This window comes from Telopea speciosissima, chromosome 8 (genome assembly GCF_018873765.1).
Source record: "Telopea speciosissima isolate NSW1024214 ecotype Mountain lineage chromosome 8, Tspe_v1, whole genome shotgun sequence".
Lineage (NCBI taxonomy): Eukaryota > Viridiplantae > Streptophyta > Magnoliopsida > Proteales > Proteaceae > Telopea > Telopea speciosissima.
Genome location: NC_057923.1, coordinates 24,178,594 through 24,205,803, shown reverse-complemented (window position 1 = coordinate 24,205,803; position 27,210 = coordinate 24,178,594). Strand labels below are relative to the sequence as shown.

At 41.9% G+C, this 27,210-nt stretch overlaps 1 protein-coding gene across 1 annotated transcript in view; it reads left to right on the top strand.

Annotated features, from left to right (window-relative positions):
• The window catches only part of LOC122672186 (dnaJ homolog subfamily C GRV2-like), a 146,376-nt gene that overhangs the window by 84,769 nt on the left and 34,397 nt on the right, over window positions 1-27,210 (top strand). The window contains exons 19-21 of the mRNA XM_043869683.1: window positions 74-541; window positions 833-957; window positions 23,913-24,036. Of these exons, the coding sequence (XP_043725618.1) occupies window positions 74-541; window positions 833-957; window positions 23,913-24,036 (717 nt within the window). The remainder of the gene's footprint in view (window positions 1-73; window positions 542-832; window positions 958-23,912; window positions 24,037-27,210) is intronic.

Here is a 27,210-nt window from a genome sequence, read left to right as displayed (position 1 = left end):
ATCCTTGGTTACAGTTGAGGGGGCTTTCATACTCTTGTCTGAATTCAAACCTCCCATCTCCATGGTCATGCAGGTCGGGGGGATATATGTAAGACTGTTCCTTAAAGACCCTAAGTTTCCCTTGAGAAATCCGAAGAGATTCTTGGAAGGACTTTTAGATCAGTATGTATCAGCTATTGCTGCTATACATTATGATGTGCCCACTGTTGACCCGGAGCTCCCTTTACTTCTGTCAGCTGCACTGGTGTCTTTGTTGCGAGTACACCTTGCCCTTGCTGATCATGTGGGGTATCTTGGATATGTTCCCAAGCTAGTGGCTGCAATGGCCTATGAAGGAAGACGAGAAACAATGGCTTCTGGAGAGGTGAAGACTGGTGACCATGTGGATGAGATTTATGACAATGAGGATGGGAAATTGCCGTCAAACTCTCAAACTCCACAGGAATGTGTACGTCTTAGTTGTCTGCGCGTATTGCATCAACTTGCAGCTAGTACAACTTGCGCAGAAGCTATGGCAGCAACAAGTATAGGAACCCCTCAGGTGAGGACAGAACATCAGCCAAGCCTCATTCTTGACTTGCAATTGCATCACAATGGTTCCCCTCTCCTTCCCCCCCCCCCCTCAATTAACTACCTGACTGGTACCTCCCTGATGTTTCCTGTAAAATTTATTTCCTTCCTTAATTTTTCTTTGTCTGGTCTCTAATTTTCTTCTATTAGACTTGAATGATTTTTTTTTTCATTTGTGTTATACTGACAAAAATGTCTGATTAATATGAAACATTTTTGGCATACCAGATTTTTCAATTAACAGTTCTGGTCATGCTTCCAGGTCGTTCCATTGCTAATGAAAGCGATTGGGTGGCAAGGTGGCAGTATACTAGCTCTTGAGACACTAAAACGTGTTGTTGTTGCTGGCAATCGAGCTAGGGATGCACTTGTTGCACAAGGACTGAAGTGAGTAACCTTATCTGGAATATTTTACTAACATATTAGTAACTGTTTAGGAAATAAACAGTTCAGAGAATTGTTTAGCGGATTTTCCAAAATTTGTGCAACTTGATTTCTTAGGAAAACTAGAAGGATTTTCTCCCCTATTGCTTGATGAAGATAAAGTGTCTTTTCATGTTTAGATAAGAACAAATCCCTATGTTGATATAAATGAGAGCCTACAAAACCTGGGCTTGTAGATAAATTTGTCTATATCCAGATGGCACTTGAGAAATAATGTTAACTTACTCCCCCCACCCCAAAAAAAAGAAACATCAGTGGACTTTTTTTTTTTGGTGAATAAATATATTACCAACCCCAGGGGGGGCGGGGAGAAAAGGGGGGGGGGAATATACAAGAGAGAGGGGAAAAAGGGGGGGAAACAAGAACCAGCAACCTAACCTACGCAGAGGTGGTAGACTATAAAAGAGACAAATCAAGACCCCAGGAGACAACAATATGCCTGTTCCTTGGGGTAGCCAAAAGGTGACTGTGGCGAGTAATACGTAGCTTAGAAAAGACGTCAAAGGAGATGGCTTTCCAAATCAGATCAAAAAATCGAGAGTTGGAAGTGTAGGTCAAACTACGGTCCATGGGATCATTGTGGTTCACCATGGCAAACCAATATACTACAAAATTAGGGTTTTGCATGCCCTGGGTTATCCCATGGTGTCCCATGGGTGCCTCATTTAAATTTTAGGGTTTCTCATGGTTGCCCATGGGAACCTTGGTGCATCCCTATTAGGGTTTCTCCTTCCCTGTTGTGTCCCATGCAATTATAGAACACAATAGGGATAGAGAAAAGCATCTCTAATCCATCACAGGGCAAGAGGAATCCATCCCATACTCGAATGCGCAGCGGAAATAAATCGATTCTAGTTTCTTTCGCATCCCATAAATATTAATAATTAATAACTGAAGGAATTAATCAAGAATTGCTAACCTGGTGAGCCTCAAGTGTTGCTCCTCCAATAGACAATGGTTCTTCCTCCAGTGAGCGCTCCAAGTAAACAGATCTGAACCTCCAATGGTGCTACCAAGGTTCTTCAAGCCAATCCCAGATGCTCTCAAATTCTTCAGCACAGATCTGGGTTTCTAAACCCTAACTCTCAAACACAGATGAGAGAAACTAGAAGAAGAAGGAGAGAGATCACAAGAGGGAGAGAGAGTGACCAAAATGCAGGAGAGGAGGCCAGGCTGAAAACGCAGACAAATGTCCCTCTCTGCGTTTTTGGTTCCCTATAAATAGGCCTAGGGTTTTCTAAAAACCCTGAATAGATTAGATTTAATCCCAGTGAGAGTCTGTCTCTCTCTCTCTTTGTTTGGCAGTTCTATTTAAACTCAAAGTACTTCTAAAAGGGAAAGAATCAGAATCTAATAGGGAAAGTATTAATTAGTTACTTTATTTAATATTTATGGATAATTACAATTAGCACCATATCCATTAATTAAATAAAGAGCCAATTAAAATAGCAAATTCCAAATAACTCCCTATATGATAACAAATTATCATATACAACCCCCCCACTAATCAACACCATCATTATAGAATCTAGGGCATGTACACATGTACTGCCAAAACCCAATCTATAGTACATGTCCATATAAGAGCGTCTGTGTATCTGATCGGGTCCCACAAAACTCGATAAAACACTTTGTTCAAATAATCATATATATTCTATCATTTTATGTAAAATAGATTTTTGCAAAACCATTTCTAAAACGGCACTGGATCCAGATTCGGATCCGACCATACACAGACAGTCTCAATCTTGGTGTTACCCAATCGGGTAGTGGTGACCATGTTGGATAACTCCTTCACTCACAAAGTGTTCACGCATTCCCAGAACACCGGCTTTGACTCGCTTGAGTCTCGGTCATTGATGAACCAAAGAATGCGATCGCACTTTGCAGTGATAGGGTTCCCTCAGGCAAAGGGTGTCGGTAACACATGTCTATCCCTTCCTACATCTGGCAATAATACATGAGGGAGTCGACAAAGTAGATTCTTCGCCAATGCACACATCAAACATGTGAGCACTCGCATTTGTACCCTGACATCACATGATTAGGCATACCCAATGCGACGACCATATGATAAGGGTGCCCAGCCCATACCCTAGTCGTGACTACCATTTTAAGTAAAACTTATGGACACATAATGCTCAAAAAGTTTATATCGCATGTGATAATATTAAACAAAAATGTATAAAAGTTCAATACAAAGGTGAACTGGGTTGAACTGGACCGAACCGGGTTTGATGGACATACACTTGTTCAACAATCTCCCACTTGTACATCAAAGCCAATTCCGCATACATTTTAAACCCATGCCCTCCATGTGTTTCTCAAACACTCCTGGAGACAAACCCTTTGTCATGGCATCAGACACATTTTCAGTTGTGTCCACTTTGGAGATACTCACGTCGCCCTGCTGGATAATCTTTCTGATGAGGTGATACTTCCGCTGCACGTGTCTCTGATGAGCCCTAAGCTCTTTAGCTTGTGCAATGGCCCCTCTGTTGTCACATAACAGGGGAATGGGGCCCTTGACAAGGTCAGGGACTACCTCCAAATCTGATAGGAATTTCCTCAGCAAAACACCTTCTTTTGCTGCATCGCAAGCTGCAAAGTATTCTACTTCGGTAGTAGAATCGGCTGTAGACTTCTGTTTCGCACTCCGCCATACAATGGCACCTCCACCCATTAGATATACCATCCCGGAAGTGGATTTTCTGTCATCCTTGTCAGTTTGGAAATCCGAATCTGTGTATCCCAATACTGACAACTGATCAGATCCAAAAACCAAGAAATATTCCTTAGTCCTTCTCAGGTACTTAAGGATATTCTTGACAGCACTCCAATGCTCGCGTCCAGGGTTAGATTGGTAACGACTTACCATACCTACTGCATAGCAAATGTCCAGCCTCGTATACAACATAGCATTCATAAGACTCCCTACTGCTGAAGCATAGGGAATCCTCATCTCTTCAATGTCCGTCTGAGATTTGAGGACACTGAGATCTGGAAAGAATGACTCCATGTCGGAAGGGAACACTTCCCCTTTTGGAGTTTTTCATGCTAAATCTGGCCAGGACTTTGTCTATATAGGTAGCCTGTGACAAGCCTAGCATCCTTCTCTGGCGATCTCTTACGAGTTTGATCCCAAGGATATAGCTAGCTTCACCAAGATCTTTCATCGAAAACGTTGTGGGCAACCATTGTTTTATTGATGAAAGAAATCCTACATCGTTACCCATCAGCAATATCTCATCTATATACTGCATTCCCACTGATCTTCTAGTAAACGCATGGTTCATCCATGTTTTAATCAAAACCAAACGATTTGATTGATTGATCAAACTTGATGTTCCAGCTCCTGGAAGCCTGCTTCAACCCATAAATGGACCTCTACAATTTGCACACCTTTCTTTCTTCCTCCAAGGAAGAGAACCCCTCTAGCTGTTCCATGTAGATTTCCTCTTGAAGGACCCATTTAGAAATGCAGTCTGTTCATCCATCTGCCAGATCTCATAATCAAAGTGTGCAGTGATAGCCAATAAAATCTTGATGGATTTCATCATCGCTACTGGTGAAAAGGTTTCCTCATAGTCTATACCCTCTTTCTGGGTATAGCCCTTTGCCACTAGTCTCGTTTTGAATCTTTCGACCTTTGCATCTGCGCCCTTCTTCCTCTTGAAGATCCATTTGCATCCAATCGGCTTAACACCAAGTGGTGGATCGACTAGAGTCCAGACCTTGTTGGAATGCATCGAATCGATTTCAGAGCACACTGCCTCCAGCTACCTAGTTGTTAAGAATAGTGAATAGTTGTATCAGGGGTATATATGTACATAACCCCTCTATTGTGTATTCTTTTTGTCATTTGTATGAAGCCAAGGGCCTATGTGTAATTATTTATTCTTTTCAATATAAACATGTTAGTCTCTTGTTTTGAAACATAACACACCAAACCAAAACCGTGGAGCACTCTCTAGTCTCTATCTCTTTCTTCTCTTCTCCTTCTTCCATCCTAAAAGCAAACATGGTATCAGAGCAATTCTGCTGTTTGCAAGTGTTTGAATGAAGATTGGAGTGTGAAGAAGGTTCTCTTTCACTTAGTTGCTGCTGCTGTTCCAAGGTCAGGTTAGGTTATCTTCTCCAAGCTGTTTCTCTTTGGTTTGGAATCCAAATGGAGTGCTTCTTAGTGCTTTAGTTTCGTTTGGGAGTCCTCTTTGATTCCCTTTACTTCTCTTAAGCTGTTTGCAAGCTTCCATTCAATCCACAAAGATTTCGTGGTTGCTGTTCTGCCCAGAATTTTTGCCAGCTAGAGTCTGGTTTGGCTCTGTGGTCTTCAATAGGTCTTTGTTTAACCATTGTTTATGGTCTATTTGCATCGTTTTTTGGTAAGGAACAATACTCATCCTTACTCCACTGCTGTTTGAACAATTTCTGAAGATCTATAAGTGTTTTAAGCTGCTTTTGGCCATTTTTCTGCCCTGTTTGTGCCTACTGTTTTGCGCAATATCTGTTTGCTTGAAGTACTGCTGTTACCCTAGCCTAAGTGATTCATTTCAGCTTCAATATGGGTGAGAAAAATGTTGAAACATCCTTTCCCCTTGTGGAAACTGCTCCACCTCACTCCTCTTCCTTCGAGAGCCCCAATATCCAACTTCCTATTGCCAAACTTGAGAGCCAAAACTATTTGGATTGGTCTTGCTCCATGAAATTGATTCTTCGGTGTAGGGGGAAGATGGGCTACATCAATGGTAACATCAAGGCCCCCCTCCCTACCGAGCAAGGGTACTCCAAATGGGACACTGAGAACTCTCTTGTGATGGCTTGGCTTCTTTTCTCCATGAAGCCTGAGATTGGAAGAAGATTTATGGGCAAGGAAACTACCATGGACATTAGGGACAGTGTGGCTCGTATTTTTGATCGAGTTGGGGACTCTACAAAGGTGTACCAACTTCTCCAACAGATTGTTAGCCTGCGCCAGGGGGATAGAAGCATCTCTGAGTACTACAGTCTTGTTGTGGGTCTGTGGGAGGAGTATGATCATTATAGAGACCTTCAGTTATGCCCTGATGATGAGGTCAAAGTGCACCGGTTGTTTGAGAAAGAGAGGGTCTTATTTCTCCTTGGAGGCCTTAATTCTGACTTTGAGCCTCTTAGGGTGCAAATCCTTGGCCGCCCAAGTCTTCCCTCACTGGAGGAGGTGTGTGGATATCTACAGAGTGAGGAGACCCGTAGGAGTGCCATGGGGACTGCTCCCACTGTTGTTGAGCACTCTGCTCTTGTTTCTTCCACCCCTCAGGACTCCACTAAGGGAGCTGATAAGGGGGCTGCTAAGGGAGCTGTGAAGGGCCGATTCTTATGTGACCATTGTGGCAAGACTGGGCATACGAAGGACTTTTGCTGGGATCTCTATGGGAAGCCCCCTGCTGGTTCATCTGGAGGACCGAGAGGGCAGCGAAAGAAGGGGCCTAAGGCTCATGTTGGAGTCGTTGAATCTGATGAATCATCTCTTTCCAAAGAAGACATTGCTGCATTTCGCCGGATTGTGGCTCATCTGGATGGTTCTTCTGCTACTCCTCCTTCCACTGCACTGCAAGCCTCCTCCTCCGGTACCACACCTTGGGTCATTGACTCAGGTGCCACAGATCATATGACTGGTAGGTCTCAGCTATATAATTCCTATTCTGTTTGTTCTGGGAAAGATAAGGTAAAAATTGCTGATGGTTCCTTCTCTTCTATTTCTGGTAAGGGAGATATCCAGGTCGCCCCACTTTTACCTTTGAAGTCTGTTTTTCATGTTCCCAACTTTGCCACTAACCTTCTTTTAGCTAGCCAATTGACTAAATCTTTGAATTGCTTTGTCATCTTCTTTCCTACCCATTGTCTTTTTCAGGATTTGGTGACGAGGAGGGTGATTGGCAGTGGTCGTGAAGCTAATGGCTTGTATGTTTTGGAGACTGATGCTTCTCCTGTTGTGTAACCGAAGTCTTATGTTTGTGGGCAAGAAGGTGGACGTACTCAGGAGGATATTTTGCTCTGGCATCGTCGGTTGGGACACCCTTCCTTTTCTGTTATGAGGAAACAGTTGCCACATTTATTTACTTCTTTTCCTGTCACTCATGTTTTTCATTGTGAACCTTGTCTATTTGCCAAAAGTTGTAAAACAGTTTATGCATCTAATGGTAAAATATCTACTTCACCTTTTCATCTTATCCATACTGATGTTTGGGGGCCTTCCCCTGTTACTTCTTTGCGTGGCTTCCGCTATTTTGTTTCTTTCATTGATGATATTTCTCTGGTTACTTAGGTTTACCTTTTGAAACATAAGAGTGATGTCTATGTTACATTTAAACAGTTTTATGAGTTAGTGTCTACCCAATTTCACACTCGGATCCAAATTGTCCGCTCTGACAAAGGTGGGGAGTATATGTATAGTGGTTTGGAAACCTTTTTTTCTGACCATGGCATTATTCATTAGGTGGCCTGTGTTGATACCCCCCAACAAAATGGGGTGGCTGAAAGAAAAAATCGCAATCTCCTTGAAGTGGCTAGATCCCTTTGGTTTACCATGCATGTTCCAAAAACTTTTTGGTCTGATGCCCTACTCACTACTGTCTTTCTTATTAATCACATGTCCTCTAGTGTCTTGAACTTCAGGGTTCCTCTTGATGTCCTCCCCACAAGGTCTTCTTCTTTTTCTCTCCCTCTAAAAGTGTTTGGGTGTATTTGCTATGTATATATTAGCAAATCTGCCCGCAAAAAGTTGGATCCTAAGGCTCTCAAGTGCTTCTTTCTTGGGTATTCCCCCACCTCCAAGGGGTATAAATGCTATTATCCTCCTACTCGTCGGTGGCTTCTCTCCAAAGATGTTCATTTCATTGAAACCATTCCGTATTTTCGGTCACCTCTTCAGGGGGAGTGTTCCTCTCTTGGTGGTGGTGTTGAGGGTGAAGAGGTTCCCAAGTTTGTGTCATTTCCTTTCTCCTCTCTTGTCCCTATTTCCCCTTTTCAGATTGACAAGGGAAAGAAAAATTATGTGGATACTATTGTTGTTGATGAGGAACCTTCTGTGGATACTGTTGTTGAGGGGGAGCTTCCTAGTGCACAGGAGAACAGAGAACAGGGGGAGCTACTGGTGTATACGAAGGATAGGAGAAATCCTTCTTCATGGCTTCCTATAAAGAAGACCTACCAAAATCCTTCTTCGTCTCCTCATCCTGAGCCTCCATCCATCGAGACAGGTATACCTTCCTCTACATTCTCAGACTTAGATCTTCCTATTGCCCACCGCAAGGGAACTCGGGCATGCACTAATCCCATTGCCAAGTTTGTTTCCTACGATTCTATCTCCCTTACAGGTATAGCCTTCACTATGGCTATCTCATCCATCTCTATTCCCAAGAATGTAGCAGAGGCTATGGCAGATCCCAAATGGAGAGAAGCAATGAACACAGAAATGTTGGCACTTGAGAAGAATCACACTTGGGATCTGGTTGAACTCCTTAAAGGGAGAATCCCTATTGGATGCAGATGGGTATTTACAGTCAAGTTCAAGTCTGATGGTACTGTGGAGAGGTATAAGGCAAGACTTGTCGCCAAGGGTTATACACAGGTGTATGGCATTGACTATCAGGAAACCTTTGCTCCGATGGCCAAGCATAACTCCATTCGTGTATTTCTCTCAATGGCTGCAAATCTTGATTGGCCATTGTACCAACTTGATGTGAAGAATGCATTCTTACATGGTGACCTAGAAGAAGAAGTATATATGCACTCTCCTCCTGGGTTCAAGCATCCTAATGACAATGGGAAAGTGTGTCGACTTAGGAAGGCTCTTTATGGACTGAAACAGTCTCCGAAGGCTTGGTTTGAGAGGTTCAGACAAGCTATCCTGCAAAATGGATATACTCAAAGTCAAGCTGATCACACATTGTTTATACAAAGGAAGGACAACACCATTACGACTCTCATTGTTTATGTTGATGACATTGTGGTCATAGGAAACAGTGGAGCTGAGATCTCAAAGCTTAAGCTTTATTTGGCTCGGCAGTTTGAGATCAAAGATCTCGGTCTATTGAAGTATTTTCTGGGGATTGAGGTTTCACGATCCAAGCAAGGGATCAATATTTGCCAAAGGAAGTTTGTTCTTGATCTACTTACAGAGACAGGCTACTTAGGATGCAAACCAATTTCCTCCCCTATTGTGCAGAACCACAAACTAGGGGAAGATTGTGGTGAACCTCTTGTGGATGCTGAAAAGTATCAGAGGTTAGTAGGTAAGCTAATCTACGTCTCACCCACCCGGCCTGACATCACCTATGCTGTTGGAGTGGTGAGTCAGTTTATGCATGCACCCAAGATGGGACATCTTGATGCAGTTTACAGGATCCTCAAGTATTTGAAGTCATGCCTTGGAAAAGGTCTTCTCTTCTCTAGGAATGGTCACTTGAGAATTGAAGTATATACAGATGCTGATTGGGCCGGGTCTATTTCTGATAGAAGATCCACCTCTGGATGCTGTACCTTTGTCGGGAGAAATTTAGTCACCTGGAGAAGTAAGAAGCAACCTGTGGTAGCTAGGTCAAGTGCTGAAGCAAAGTTTAGAGCCATGGCTCATGGTGTGTGTGAAATCTTGTGGTTGAAGAAACTTGTCCAAGAATTAGGATTTGAGACGACTGAACCTATGAGTCTATATTGTGATAACAAGGCAGCCATTAGTATTGCTCACAACCCAGTTCAACATGACAGGACAAAGCATGTTGAGGTTGACAAACACTTTATCAAGGAGAAGATAGACTCTAAGGCTATTTGTACTCCTTTTGTGAAGACAAATGAACAAGTGGCAGATATCTTCACTAAAGGACTTGGCTCTAATCACTTTAGTTTTATGTTAGACAAGTTGGATATGTATGACATATACCACCCAGCTTGAGGGGGAGTGTTAAGAATAGTGAATAGTTGTATCAGGGGTATATATGTACATAACCCCTCTGTTGTGTATTCTTTTTGTCATTTGTATGAGGCCAAGGGCCTATGTGTAATTACTTATTCTTTTCAATATAAACATGTTAGTCTCTTGTTTTGAGACATAACACACCAAACCAAAACCGTGGAGTACTCTCTATCTCTTTCTTCTCTTCTCCTTCTTCCATCCTAAAAGCAAACACTAGTGGCATCAACATCCTTAAGTGCCTCAGAGTATGTCACCGGATCATCATCCGATTCAACCGATACCATGTGGAACTCTTCCACTGTTTCCTCTTCGGTTAGAAGAGTAAACCTGGTGGGTGGTCTAATAGTCCTCCCACTGCGTCGAGGTTCTTCAGGTGTTGGTATTTCAGTGGGTATGTCAATTGGTCTCACTTCTGGAAGTGAAGTTTCTGAGCTATCTGATAGCTCTTTAATGACTACTGGTTCGGACCTTTGGGTCATCATTTCTTCCTCCAGAAATGTGACGTGTTTACTTACAATGACCTTTTGGTCAACCGGGTCATAGAAATAATAGCCTATCGTGCCTTTGGGGTAGCCTAAGAAATAGCATCTTGAAGTCCTGGATTCCAACTTGTCTGTCTGTTGCTTTCGTACATGTGCTATGCAACCCTACACCCTAAGGTGTTGAATACTGGGCTTTCGCCCTTTCCACAACTCAAAGGGTGTCTTGGCTACAGACTTAGATGGAACCCTATTCAAGATATAAATCGCCGTTTCTAAAGCGTACCCCCAGAAAGAGAGAAGCAGCTAACTATAAGTGAGCATCGTCCAGACCATATCCAATAGGGTCCGATTGCGTCGTTCGGATACACCATTTTGTTGTGGTGTGCCTGGATTAGTTAGTTGACTAACTATCCCTTGTGATATGAGATATTCTTTAAATTCATCCGATAGATACTCCCCTCCACGATCTGATCGTAAGGACTTGACGCCTTTATTGAGCTGTCTTTCGACCTCGGTTTGGAATTCTTTGAATTTATCAAAGGCTTCCGATTTCCTACGCATCAAGTATATGTAACAATATCTGGAGTAATCATCGGTGAATGTGATAAAGTACTCATACCCATACCTCGTTTGTATGTTTATGGGTCCACACACGTCAGTGTGTATCAACTCCAATAGATCTGTGGCCCTAGCACCTTTATTACTAAAGGGTTTCTTGGTCATTTTGCCTTGAAGGCATGACTCACAGGTGGGGAATGGATCTACCCTCAGAGTCTCTAAGGGCCCATCCCTCACCAATTTACTGATTCGGTCCAAATTAATGTGACCTAATCTTAGATGCCACAGGTATGTTGAGTTCACTAAAGTTGCTTTCCGTTTCAAATCAACATTTGAAACAACATTCGTTCTTATAGGGCAATCTAGAAAATACAAACCACTTTGCATATAACCGGATGCCACAAAGGAATTATTAAAACGAATAATTAACTTAGTGTTAAAGGAAAAACTATACCCGTCCAAAACAAGTTTTGAAACTGAAATAATCTTCTTCTTAAAAGTGGGTACATAATAGCAATCCTTTAAAAATAAACTAGCAAAATTTAAATTCAAAACAAAAGTTCCCACAGTCATCGCAGGCTGAAATCAGTCCCCATGGATTCCAGTTTTTCAAACAGATTGATCATTATCATTACATGATCCATTACTGGAGTCCCCTGGGAAATCTTGGTGTTGTGGATTTGACTCACCACATCAGAATGGGCATGTGTCAACTGCCTGTTGAACAATTCAGCATGCTTATCCATCTTACCCCCAGCAGTGTGTATATCCTTGACCGAGTCCAGAACTGACTTTTCCAACGATCCTAGGACATAAAGTGATGCCTTGGAATCCCTCATGAGGAAATCCTGCATCTCTTCATTTCCCTCAAAATCATTTGGGTTGGGTTGAGGAGGAACTTGTTCATCTAGAACTGTGTACAGTCCTTCAGCAGTCAGGAGCAACTTAATGCTCCGGTACCAATCGACATAGTTTGTACCATTAAGTTTATATTCACTAATGAGTGTCAAAAGGTTAGAATTAACGGCAACCATCGTATAATTATCTACACATGTACAAGTAAAAACCACATGCTAATTAACAACCATTGAAAAAGAATTGAGCACACATACATCAATGGTCTTTAATGATTTGGGTTTCCCTCATAACCCAAAAGATGAATTGGATACCTACAACCCTTGTATGCATAACTTACCCTGTCGGGAGTCATTATGCACACCATGGTAGTGTGGACTAAGCTATCCGCCTCATGGGTTTCCAATATTTTTGGCCACCTAGGTGTCATGTCCAGATCTTGTCGGCTGACATACACCCAAGTCATGTACTTACCTATTGCATTAGTTAGAATCATGGAATCATGAAAGATGGCCCACTATCGCAGTGCCCTCTCATTATCCATACCCTAACGTATATAGATAGAGTTAAATATAGATAAATGTGTGACAGAGGTCCTGGCAATGTTCTGTCGGCTTATGCGGGGTCATGTCACACACTTTCTACACTTATCTTCAATAGGAGGCCATGGACATGTCTACTGATTAAGACTAGTCCATATCATACATGTATTATGAACGAAGAGGGATTAATCAACTCTCACATATCATGGATAGATTTAAACAATCATAATTAATCAACATTAATTAAAAGTGATTATGGGATGGCAGCATTTTTATCAGAAGCAATTAAAGAACCCTCCCAATAAAAATAAAACTAATAACTTAGGTGCATCAATCATGCCATGGATGCCAGGCCTCGATCATTTCCTCCGCCCGATCACATCTTCAAAGTAGGTGATTTGCATCTCCATAAGCTTTAAGCGCCACATGTGGATCACCATCAACATGCCCTGGGAGTCTTAGCTCCTCTAAAATTACAATGGAAACCTAGGAAAAATTTTATATACTTTGCTTTCCATAATAATAAAGAAACCCCGCATGGAGAAACCAACCCACCATTTGGGCTGCCTATGGGGTGGAGTACATTTGTTTATAACAAAGATAGGGGGAGAGAGAAAAAGAGAGAGAAGCATCACATCCACCCATAATCCCATGTATTACATACATAAACAATCCATCCATTTTATTAGAATGCCATTCCCATAATCACATCATAACATAATTTCATGCATGGGCATTAAAGCAAGTAAACCAAAATTAACATGGATTTCTTCAATTATTGAACCACCACATCACATGTGATAACATGTATCCAAACCCATAAAATTAAAATAACAATTTTAATTGCAAGTGGGTGGAGGGAAGGATCCCTTCACCCATCTTCTTTCTCCAAAAAACAAAACAAAATTAAAAAAAATTCTGTTTTGTAAAAATACCTTTTTTTTTTATTAAAACCAGGAGGGGAATCAAGGGGAGTGCATGCAGCCCATGAGGGCAGGCCGAAGGCACTCCCTGCGCAGCCCACAGGCCCAAGGCCCACGGGCAGCAGCCCATGGCTGCAGGCTGCAGACCGCAGGCCTGCTGCTCGCAGGCTACTGCCCACGGACAGCAGCCTGCAGGCTGCAGCCCGCAAGCTTGCTGCCAGCAGGCAGCAGCCCAAGTAGGGCTTGCGCACATAGGCAAGAAAAGGGGGAGCGCATAGGCTTGGCAGCGTGCGCTCCCCCCCTCTACATACAATCATGATTAAAAAATTAATTTTAAAAAAAATAATTAATCACATCCTACGTGGATACATGTTTCAATAATTGGAAATAACAAAATAGTTACCAAATCCATCATTACATGGGTAAGTTGTTACACTAACAACCTTGTAACTACCCATGTGCATATGGGAAGGTTGTTACAACAACCATAATTTAACCACCCATGTGCAACTTGCATCCTACTCATGACAATCATATTAAACCATTAATTATCTAATATTCATGGGTGGGAAAGGTGGCTCTGATACCACACTGTAGGTCAAACTACGGTCCATGGGATCATTGTGGTTCACCATGGCAAACCAATATACTACAAAATTAGGGTTTTGCACGCCCTGGGTTATCCCATGGTGTCCCATGGGTGCCCCATTTAATTTTTAGGGTTTCCCATGGTTGCCTATGGGAACCCTGGTGCATCCCTGTTAGGGTTTCTCCTTCCCTGTTGTGTCCCATGCAATTATAGAACACAATAGGGACAGAGAAAAACATCTCTAACCCATCACATGGCAAGAGGGATCCATCCCATACTCGAATGCGCAGCGGAAATAAATCGATTCGAGTTTCTTTCGCATCCCATAAATATTAATAATTAATAACTGAAGGAATTAATCAAGAATTGCTAACCTGGTGAGCCTCAAGTGTTGCTCCTCCAATAGACAATGGTTCTTCCTCCAGTGAGCGCTCCAAGTAAACAGATCTAAACCTCCAATGGTGCTACCCATAGTTGTCACGGCGTCACGGCGATCCAAGTCGGTGGAGGGGTGTCATGTCGATATATCTACATGTCGCCCACCATGGCGTTGCCATGGCGAGCATGTCGACCATGTTTTATTTTTTATTTTCTCTATTTTTAATGTGTTAATAGATGTATACTCAAGCCATGTTTTATTTTTTCTCTATTGTTTCTCAAGTTTTAAAAAGAAAATTCAGAAATCAAAGAGGGAAAGAAGAAATCGAAAGAAATCGAAGAGGGAAAGAAGACAGGAAGAAGAAATCGAAGAGGGAAAGAAGAAATCGAAGAGGGAAGAAGAAATCGAAGACAGGAAGAAGAAATCGAAGAGGGAAAGAGAGATAGGAAGAAGAAATCAAAGAGGGAAAGAAGACAGGAAGAAGAAATCGAAGAGGGAAAGAAGAAATCGAAGAGGGAAGAAGAAATCGAAGACAGGAAGAAGAAATCGAAGAGGGAAAGAGAGATAGGAAGAAGAAATCAAAGAGGGTCGCCATGGCGTAGGTCGCCATGCAACCCTCTCCAGCGCCAGGACGCCATGACAACTATGGTGCTACCAAGGTTCTTCAAGCCAATCCCAGATGCTCTCAAATTCTTCAGCATAGATCTGGGTTTCTGAAACCCTAACTCTCAAACACAGATGAGAGAAACTAGAAGAAGGAGAGAGATCACAAGAGGGAGAGAGAGTGACCAAAATGCAGGAGAGGAGGCCAGGCTGAAAACGCAGACCAATGTCCCTCTCTGCGTTTTTGGTCCCCTATAAATAGGCCTAGGGTTTTCTAAAAACCCTGAATAGATTAGATTTAATCCCAATGAGAGTCTCTCTCTGTCTTTGTTTGGCAGTTTTGTTTAAACTCAAAGTGCTTCTAAAAGGGAAAGAAGCAAAATCTAATAGGGAAAGTATTAATTAGTTACTTTATTTAATATTTATGGATAATTACAATTAACACCATATCCATTAATTAAATAAAGAACCAATTAAAATAGTAAATTCCAAATAACTCCCTATATGATAACAAATTATCATATACAACCCCCCTACTAAGCAACACCATCATTATGGAATCTAGGGCATGTACACATGTATTGCCAAACCCCAATCCATAGTACATGTCCATATAAGAGCGTCTGTGTATCTGATCAGGTCCCGCAAAACTCGATAAAACACTTTGTTCAAATAATCATATATATTCTATCATTTATGTAAAATAGATTTTTGCAAAACCATTTCCAAAACAGCACTGGATCCAGATTCTGATCCGACCATACACAGACAGTCTCAATCTTTGTATAAAAGTTCAATACAAAGGTGAACCGGGTTGAACCGGACCGAACTGGGTTTGATGAACACACACTTGTCCAACAGGAAGTCCATCTCCTGAGGTTCCGCTCCATCCAAATATGATAAATAGCAGCGCCAAAAACCAGCTTTCCAATAGTATCACAGATAGATTGCCCGGAAAAGGGCATGTCCAACCAGAGCTTCAAGGAGGGAGGCATGGAGTCTATGTATCAGTATCACAATGGTCAACCCTATAGAATTAAGAATTAGAATTGCTCATTTTTTTTTTATTGAACGGAAAAAAATGAAAGAGTTTGTCATTTTTTGTTCCAGACACGCCCCCTAGGGGTCAACCTGAGAATTCTCGTCCCCTTATCTGATGGTATGAGTTGATAGTAGAAGGAAGTCTTTGCTCTCCTGGTGGTCGAGCTGATCGTAGAGCACCGTTGTGTGTTAGCATGCTTTGATGCGGGAGCACGCTTATAGGTTGTGCGCGCCTTACAAGCCATTCTTGATCAAAGGCCAGGGGTCTCCTACAGTGGGGCTAGATCGTGGAGAGGGCTTTTTTTCCAGATGGTGGCAGTAAATGGGCAAGCAAAGAAAAGGTGGGGTATGTCTTCATGGCCATTCCAACAAAGGGCGCAAGATGGGGAGACCGGGATATTGCGATGGAGAGGGAAGGCTTGGGTAGGAAGGCAAAGTCTAAGAGTTCTCCAGGCTGTGAAGTTGTGACAGGGGGATATGAACTTTGAACCAGATTAATTTGTTCCAGGGGACGGTGGGGCAAGGGTCTCGAACAAAATTCCAAGCAGAGATGGAGCTAAAAAGGCCATTGGGGGAAGGGAGCCAGAGAACCTTATCCGCATGAGGAGGGGGGGAGGGGTGAAGGGGGGAGAGACGGCCAAATGTGGGAGAGAATAGAGGGATTAAGGTAGGGGTGGGGAGTCCAAAAGCCAAGGGAAATGAGGGAGGAAAGAGGGGTATCTTTGGGAAGGCCAGAAGAATAAATCATCTTGGGCCCAAAGACATTGAAAAGAACCCCAAGCGGATGGCAAGGATCAAGCCAAAGGGAAGTGAGGGAGCCATCAACAATGAAGGATGAGGTAGCACGGAGGGCGAGGGGACGGAGAAGGAGGGTCTTACACCAAATCCAGGAGGAGTCAGAGGGAACAGGGGCAGTCCAAATGGAATCCTTCTTGAGAAGATGGGAGTAGACCTAATTGACCCAGATGGAATCCTAACGGGAGGAGATTTTCCAAATGAGCTTAAAGATGCCAGCAGTATTGGAATCGTGAGTGCGATGAATACCAAGACCTCCTTCAGATTTGGGGAGACAGATGGATTTCCTGCTTGTAGGGTGGAGGAATTTGGATGAATCATTTCCTTTCCAGAGGAAAGCACAGAAAAGGTGCTCCATAGCCTTGATGGTGGCTTTAGGAATACCCAAAATGCCACTCCAATAGATGTAGGAAGCTTGAAGGACTGAATGGATTCACACAAGTCGGCCAGCATATGATAGGAGTTTGCCTTTCCAAAGCTAGAGACGCTTGCAGATGTTGTCCAACATGGGAGTGCAGTGGTGACTAGAGAGCCTGGCAGGGATAAGGGGAAGACCAAGGTATTTTATAGGGAGAGAGCCAATGGAAAACCCAGTCAGACGAAGGAGGGTCTCTTTGTCTGACTCAGGGATGCCCAGAAGGAGGATTTTGGATTTAAGGAGATTGATGCGGAGATCGGAGAGAGATTCAAAGAGGTGAAGGGAATCCATGATGGCTGAAATAGAGGAGGGGGAAGCCTTAGAGAATATCATCAAATCGTTTGCAAAGGCCAGATGGGTGAGGTTAATATGCTTGCATTTGGGAATAGGAGAGATGAGATGGAGATCCGTTTTGGTTTAGAGGCTCCTAGAGAGGACTTCTAGAGCCAACGAGAACAGGAAAGGGGAAAGGGGGCAACCTTGGTGAATGCTGACTTTGGAATGAAAAAAGTCAGCAGGGGAACCATTAACAAGGATAGAGAAGGAGGGGGAGGAGATACAGGCATAAATCCAACGGACAAAAGCAGGGGGAAGGCCCATTTGGGAGAGCACATCGCATATGAACATCAAAGGACTTTATTGTAGAGTTCTTTGGAAATGTGCAGTGGAGAGCATAATGCTCCACGACGAAGGAGAAAAAGCCAGAGTATGAATACAAGACAAAAAATCTGCAAACAAACTATGATAAGTAGTCACCTTCCTAGAAACTCATGCTCACTTCCCTCCCCCCATAGTTCAAGGTTTCGGTTTCAAGCCTGGTTGTGCCCAGGCTCGAAAATATTTCGCAAAATGGCGAAATTTCTGGTGGCTGAAATAGTCAAGAGTAAGTCAGATGAATTATTTCAGCCCAGAAGTGTAGGATTAGATTAGCTTCCCGGAACATTGGATCCTTAACATGTAAGAGCCTGGAAATGGTAGATGTTATGGTGAGACGAAAGTTAAATATCGCATGTATCCAAGAGACAAGATGGAAGGGTAACAAAGTTAAGGTGTTAGACGACTTTAAACTTTTGTATCCGGGAGATCATAGTAATAGAAGCGGAGTGGGCATAATTTGGACAAAGATCTAAAGAAGGATGTAGTAGAGGTTAAAAGACTGGGAGACAGGATTATAGCCATCAAACTGGTATTGGAGTAAGAGGTTGCCAATATTCTTTGCACTTATGTACCCCAAGTAGGATTGATTGAAAGTACTAAGCACCAATTTTGGTAACACATGGATGATTTAATGCAGGGTTTTGGCCAGAATGAATCAATTATTATTGGAGGTGACCTAAACGGACATGTTGGGAATGATTGTAGAGGATATAATAGTGTACATGGCGGTTACAGGGTTGGGGAGAGGAATGAGGAGGGGACCTCAATCCTAGTCTTTGCGGTAGCTTATAATCTTTCCATTCTGAATGCTTTCTTTGAAAAAAGAGAGGAACACTTAGTTACCTATATAAGTGGGAAGCATAGCATCCAAATAGACTTCACCCTAACAAAAAGGGAACCTATGTATCCTAAGATAAGGTGGCAATTAAAAAGGGAGTCCCTAAGGACATTTACTAATAATGTGGTCAAACAAGGAAAGTGGGACTTAAGGGAGACACCAATGCGATGTGGAATGAGATGATGACTTGTATTAAAAGGGTTGCCAAAGATGTGCTAGGGGAAGCAAAGGGGTAGCCATCAGGCTCTTAGGGAGATTTGGTGGTGGAACGATGAGGTCAAGCAACCATTAAGACCAAGAAAGATTGTTTTAAGGCATGGCAAAGGAATAAAAAAACAGAGGATAAAAAGAGGTATAATATGGCATAAACGAAGCTAGCAAGATTGTGGGGATGGCTAGGGTGAAGAAATATGAGGATCTCTATATCAACCTAAACACAAAAGAAGGGGGAAAACTATATATAAGATAGCTAAGATGAGAGAAAGGAAGAGTAGAGATTTCAATTAGGTGAGGTGTATCAAGGGTAATGATGGAAGAGTGTTGGTAAGGGATGATGACATTGTGAAGAGATGGGATGAGTATACTTGTGACCTACTAAATGGAGATAGGTCGAGTGGAAATGACCTAGATGAATACTTTATTCAACAAGACACCACACGCCATAGATATGTACAAAAGGTTGGTATGACAGAAGTTAAAGAAGCCTTAAGAAAGATGAAAGTAGGTAAGACACCAAGCCCAGATAGGATTCCAATAGAAGTGTGGAAAACTCTAGGAGGTTGTAGGGTATATTGGTTAACCAATCTGTTTAACAGGATTGTGAACACAAGGAAGATGCCAGATGAATGAAGAAGAAAAATTGTAGTCCCGATCTACAAAAATAAAGGCGATATCCAAAGCTACAATAACTATAGAAGCATAAATCTAATGAGTTGCACTCTGAAACTTTAGGAGAAGGTTATTAAAGCCCTTTTGAGAAGAGAAAATCATATCGGTGAACCAATTGGCCTTTATGTTAGGTAAATCTACAACATAAGCTATCTACTCATTGAGGAGGCTTATGGAAAGATATAGAGATAACATGAAAGATCTCCATATGGTATTTATTGACCTGGAAAAAGCCTATGATCGAGTCCTTAGAGATTTAATCCGACATGTTCTAGTGAAGAGTAGGGTGTCAAGTAAATATGTGGATGTAATTAAAGATATGTATGAGGGCGTGGTGACTAGTGTAAGATCTGTGGGAGGTCAAGGCAAGTAATTCCCAATCACGATTGGGTTACATCAGGGATATGCCTTAAGCCCTTACCTATTTGCGCTTATCATGGACGACCTAACCAAGAGAATCCAAGATGAGGTCCCGCGGTGCATGCACTTCGCTGATGGTATCGTTTTGGTGGATGAGACAAAAGCTGGGATTGATGCTAAGTTAGAGCTATGGAGATCAACCTTGGAAACAAGAAGCTTTAAGATTAGTAGAACGAAGACGGTGTATATGATAAATACTGACATGGTGCAAATTGGGGAAAAAGAGATACTGCAAAGTAACTATTTTAGATATCTTGGGTCAATCATAAATAAAGAAGGTGACATAAAGGATGATGTTTCACAAAGATTTAAAATGAGATGGATGAAGTGGAGAGGTGCGTCTAGAGTGCTGTGTGACCGACGTATTCCTTTAAAGCTTAAAGGAAATATCTATAGGATTGTTGTACGACCGGCTATGATGTATGTATTAGAATGTTGGGCAATTAAAAGGTATCATATTGAGAAGCTATGTGTAGCAGAGATGAGGATGTTAAAAGGGATATGCGGAATAACTAGGAAGGACAAAGTAAGGAATGAGTGTCTTAGAGCTGACTTGGGAGTTACCCCAATCAATGAAAAGCTCTGAGAGAGTCGTTTGAGGTGGTATGGTCATGTTTAACGGAGGCCTAGGGATGCCCCAGTAAGGAGTGATATGATCCTGATTGAAGGAGCTAAAAGAGCTAAGGGCAGGCCTAAAATGACCATAGGAGAAGTTGTGAGGACATGGATAGTCTAGGTCTTGTACCAAGTATGACCTCGGATAGAGCCTATTGGAGGGCAAGGATCCATGTAGCAGACCCCATTTGGCTGAGATCCCCCTACTCTAAAAATCAACCATGCTTACTACATGAGATTGGAGGCCATGCCCATTCCCCCTCTTTCTTCCCTCTTCCCTACTTGATGTACCTCTTGTAGCTCTTCCATGTCAAAGGAAGCCACTTGTAATGTTACATAGGGAAGATCTTAAGGGATTCTAACTGCGTAGAATACCAGTAAAATAAACCAGAACCTGGGGAGAAGACAGCTCCAAGATGCTGCGATCATAGTTGTCACGGCGTATAGGCGACCCAAGGCGTTGGAGAGGGTCCAAAAGAAAGGTGCTGCCAACAAGGTGGCCAAGACGACCAAGGCGCCTGGCCGCCTTGACAAATATGGTTGCGATTGAATATTTAAATTAAAAAAGAAAAGTCAGATCTGAAAGTTCAGGTCAATACATGCTTTTTATTCCTTAAACCATACTAAACAGAATGACAGAAGTAAACCCCAATAATGTCTCTTTAATGAGGGATAAAATAGACCTAACAGGGAAGCTAAAAAGAAAAGCCAGAGATAAGGAATTGATTTGGCAATCAGTTTAGCTAATAGCAGTCCTAGTAATATTAAGAAATCTTTTGTCCAATAATTTTGTCTTCCTGGGTACCACTGTCTGATATGTTTGATAAACAATAAATTAGTAAAGATAGAAAAAAGAAGAAAAAAGGTGCTGCTGTTGAACTGCTCTTCCCAGGCTTCTATCAAAGTGATTTTTAATGCTCAGATCCGTCAAGTTTCACCTTGAAATCCAAGGCAAGCTCTTCTACATCAAATGTCCATCCCTTTTATTGTTATATTGCTACTCACCTCTTCTCCATGTCTGTAAGGAAGCTAAGCATTTGGATTTCCTTCTTTTACCCTATGGTCTGACCAACTTGGTTTCAAGGTCCAGTCGATCAGATGTTGTAGGTTTTATTCAAAATTTGAGGAGTTAGGATTTTCTGATTCTATTGGAGTCACTGTGTACTGGTGGTAATTTCCCACATGCCATCCTAACCAGACTGGTACAGAACTTGGAATTGGAGGGGTTCCCTCTCTCTCCCCCCCCCCCCCCCTTTGTACAAGAAAATAGTGTTCAGGGTTGAGAACAATTTGGCGCAGCACGACAAGAGGTAATTAATAGATGGATGCTGAGGGTGTGTAACCAGCCCAACCCATTGGAATTTCAAGACACATTTTGACCATACAAACTAAATGTTAAAGATTATATACATTTTCTGTATTTTCATGTACCGAGACGGAACCACCCCCGAAATAAGAAATCAGCATAATCTCGACCGAAATTTCGGTATCTCGCCAAAATTTCTGTCCGGGATATCATGTCAGTCGAAATGCTACAAAGCCATCTTATATAAATTACGCATTCTCAACTTGTATCGGTCAAAATTTTGACCTCCTCTTTGGAACTCGACTGGTTTCGCCAGTTTTTGAAGACCCTCCCTCCCCAAATCACTTATTTGCTCCAAATCTTACCAAAAAAATCTTGGAATAAGAGGATTTGTTGCTCAACAACAACAGTTGGAGGAGATTTGCTGCCCAGCAGTCATTTTCTTCTTTTTTTCTCCTGTGTTTTTCTCTCCTCAGAATCCAAAGTTTTGAATTCTGTATTTTCCCCATCCAATTCCTAAATTTTAGCCTCATCATTCCAGAGATATGAAAAAAAAAAGGTTTGTCTATTCTGTCCAAAATTGCAAAAGTAATTTTTACAAAAAAAAAAACATGATGAATACTTGGTTGTTGGGCCTAAAATAGGCTGTCCTGCAAGTTTCATGACCTAATTAGGTCATATGGCCACTGAAACCTGAGGCCAAAATTTCAAAAAAAAAAATGCATCTTCTCGGCCGAGATCTCGGTATCTCACCAAGACAATTTGGTTTTTGGGCTGACCGAAACCATGCCCAAGACTGAGACCTCGAACCATGGAGGTTAAGAGTTAATATATTATTATTATGAGGCTAAAAGCTTCCTAAGTGGTCCACATAGGAAGTGTTACTTAAAGGGCCCTAAAAAATCAGCCATGCGCAGGTCAAATGGCACCCAAATTTTGTGGACGGATAGCCCCCTAGGTCCCCTGGTCGCATGCCAACTGGCAAAATTGAGCTCTGAAAATCCAGTACTATGGGAAAGTGCACAGTAGTGATTGGAGTACCATAAGCATGCATGCATGGACATACATGGGGATGCATGGGTATTAATGGGTGGATATTTGATTGAATTATGTTCTGAAATGTAACACTTGGCTAATACATAGTGTTCTCTTTATCCAGTGGTCAGAAGTGACATATCCTTTTCCCATGTGGTACAAAATGATGGACCATTTAGGAAGCCCTACCAAAATGGGGCCATGTAAAGGAAATTTTCCTTTATTGTTATTGTTATTGTTGTGGCGGCGTGCGCTGCATGACCGGGTGGCATTTTTTCGCACAAAAATTATTATCACTATGTAAATAGTTTTTTCTCCAAGCAAACTAAAATGGGTTATATAACGAAAATTTACCAACATTACCCATTGGCCCAACTAACACAGCATTGAAACAATATATGATCCTCTGACACAATAATATGAGGTGGGTTGACCTGAACACAACCTGTTAATTAATATGTCATGTCCTGGTTTGGGTTTCCAGCAGTTTGGGGGATTTCTCATATGGTCATGCCCTATGGATATATAGGTCTACTGTCATGTAATTGTTCAATACTTGATATAGGTACCAACCGTTCCAACAAGTGTGGTGACTTTATTGATTTCTGTATGAAGAGGGAATGAGCCTAATTTTTTTTTTTTGAGGGGGGGGGGGGGCGTGTTTGGCCTGACTCCAAAGCCCTGATTCTTACACTTGCAAAGACACAAATTAGTAAGGTGGATTGTTACTTGTTCTAATATAGTTTAAAAAAACAAAACATGGCTATTCAAGAAAAATTGTCATTCTCATCTATTTTAGATCTTGCTTTGTTTGAATGCATTTGGTAGTTAATACATAAGATCATGATAGTAATTGTGTTTTTAACCAAGATTTTCAGATTATAAGATTTGTACTAGGAGAATCATTAATCGTGGCCTTTTAACTTCTGCATATCTCTCTTCATTGAATATATGCTTGCTTTCCCAGTAAACTGATACTAGTATAATAAATTGTTTGCATATTGCAGGGTTGGTCTTGTTGAAGTACTTCTTGGTATTCTTGATTGGAGGGCTGGAGGAAGAAATGTGTTCTGCTCCCAAATGAAATGGAATGAATCTGAAGCTTCTGTCGGAAGGGTGCTTGCAATTGAGGTCTGCTCTCACTCAGCATCTCTCCTTTGAAATTTTAAATGTGATTTACTTATCGTCTAGACGTCTATATGAGCTTAAACAATGTTGGGGGCTTTTTAGGGGTTCTTTCCCTAAGCTTTTGTTTTTCCCCCTTTCCACTTAGCATGCACACGTCAAACATAATTTTGTGGCTTTTTAAGAAGAAATATACTTCTGAAATTCATGATAATAAAGTGTTTAATTCCATGAATACTGGCTTGTCAATGAGACAGTGGCCATGCCTTGCTTTATAATCTTAGAATATTATAAATATGGAAGACTTAACACTCAAATAGCACATTTAACATGTGCATAATGAACCTAGACACTATAGGTACAAGGACGATATTACCCCTGAACCCATATTACAATACTCCCCCTCAAGTTGGAGCATACATATCAAACATGCCCAACTTGCTCACAGTAGGCAAAAATAGCTTAGTGCTGATTCCTTTGGTAAGGATATCAGCCAACTGTTCACTAGACTGGACAAACGGAATACAAATAATTCCCTGTTCCAATTTCTCCTTGATAAAGTGCCGGTCAATCTCAACATGTTTAGTACGATCGGTACGATCATGTTGGACCGGGTTTGAGCAATGCTAATTGCTGACTTGCTGTCATAGTAAAGCCGCATTGGAAGGTCAGCATTCATCCCCAATTCTTGAAGAAGTCCTGTAAGCCAGAGAAGTTCACAAATACTCTGTGCCATAGCTCGAAATTCAGCTTCAGCACTAGATCGAGCTATAACAGCTTGCTTTTTGCTTCTCCAAGTAGTTAGATTTCCTCCAACAAATGTGCAATATCCGGATGTTGACTTCCTATCATCAGGACTGCCAGCCCAATCTACATCAGTCTATGCTTCTATCCGGAGATGGTTATGTGAAGAATACAAGACTCCCTTTCCAGGAGAGGACTTGAGGTGACGTAGTATTCTGTATGCTGCTTCCAAGTGCGAAGAGTGAGGATCATGCATGTATTGACTGACAACACTTACAGCAAATGTGATGTCTGGCTGAGTATGTGAGAGGTATATCAATCGGCCAACTAGCTTCTGATAGCTACCCTTACCCAGTGCCCACTGGGATACCTTGCTTACTCTTCAAATGTGTGTTGGGCTTAAGAGGGGTGTCTGCTGATTTACACCCAAGTATCCCTGTTTCACTAAATAAATCCAGGGTATATTTCTTGGGGAAAGAGATATGCCTTTAGCTGAATAGGCAACCTCAATCCCTAGAAAATATCTTAATGTCACCAAATCTTTGATTTCAAATTTAGTGCCCAAATATGTCTTCAGATTCTGGATTTCTTGTGCATCACTACCCGTGATTACTATGTCATCAACATAGACAATCAAAATGGTCACTTCTTGTCCCATTCTTTTCACAAACAATATGTGGTCGGCATTGCTCTACTTGTACCCATAAGCAACCATAGCCTTATGGAATCGGCCAAACCAAGCCCTTGGTGACTGCTTCAGACCATACAGAGCTTTTTTCAGCTTGCACACCTTTCCCTGAGTCTATAAAGAGGTAAAACCAGGAGGTATCTCCATGTAAACATCTTCCAAATCTCCATGTAGGAATGCATTCTTTATATCAAGTTGTTGGAGTTTCCATCCTCGATTCACAGCACAAGAGATGATAACCCGCACAGTATTCATCTTTGCTACAGGAGCAAAGGTCTCTTGATAGTCAATTCCTTGGGTTTGAGTAAACCTTTTGGCAACGAGTCTTGCTTTGTATCTTCCCACTGAGCCATCAGCCTTGTGCTTCACAACAAAGACCCATTTACAACTGATCAGTTTCTTTCCTAGTGGAGGACTTACCAAGTCCCAGGTCTGGTTTTTCTCAAGGGCAATCATTTCTTCATTCATCGCATCCTTCTATTTTTGTTCGGCTATTGTTTCTTGCCAATTGTTAGGGATGGAAACAGAGGATAAAGAAGATACAAAAGCATGGAAAGCAACTGTTAGAGAGTTGTATGACACAAAATTGGAAATAGGATGTTGTGTACAACTCCTTTTCGGTTTCTGAATAGCAATGGGTAAATCAAGACTGGGATCAGGAGGAAAACCAGTTCCCCGAGTGTAAGTCTGCACATTCGTCTTCGCAATATTCTCCCCCTGCACCTATTGCTCAATCTGTCCCACTTCTTGTTCCTGACTTGTAACTCCATCTTCTAGTTCAACAGAAACATCCTCTATAGTAGGTATCGCAATATCTAGAGGAGCAATCAGCGGGACCTCTTCACCACTTAAAATCTCCCCCTGCAGAGGTACCGGCTGTTTATAGTAAGCCTCAAACTCCCGGAAGACGGCATCCATAATGATAAACACCTTTCTTGTAGGAGGATGATAGCATTTATATCCTTTCTGGGTAGCTAACTAGCCCAGAAAGATGCACCACAGTCCTTTGGGATCAAACTTGCCGTGTCTATGGTGATTCCTAGCAAACACGACACAGCCAAAGACCTTTGGGGGTACAACAAAAGTCAATTTTCCAACCAATATGTCTAAGGGACACCGGCCACCTAAGACTTGAGAGGGAAGCCAATTGATAAGATAGGTTGCTGTAAGAACAGCATCACCCTAGAAGCGAGGAGGAACAACCATAGTAAACATAAGTGAACGAGCAACCTCCAAAGGATGTCTATTCTTACGTTCAGCCACTCCATTCTGAGCAGGAGTGTCAACACAAAAGGTCTGGTGTATGATTCCATGGCTGTCCAAATAGGAGCGAAAGGTACCATCCATATACTCTTTTCCATTATCCGAGCAGAGAATCTTCACCTTGGCATCGAACTGGGTTTGGACCATTTTATGGAATAAAGTGAAACAAGTGAAGACGTCACTTTTACTATGCATCAAATACACCCAAGTTGTCCAGCTAAAACAGTCAATGAAAGTGACAAACCATCTAAATCCAGAAGTAGAAATACATCGGGCAGGGCCCCATACATCAGAATATATCAAACCAAAAAGCACACTGCTTCGATTATCAGAAATAGGAAAAATACTGCGAGTTTGCTTTGCCAAAGTGCAATCATCACAAGAAAAATTATGGTTATTACACCGTTTCACTAGACTAGGAAATCAAGTAAATAAAACTCCGATAGGAGGATGGTCCAAACGACGATGCCAATTATTCAACTCAG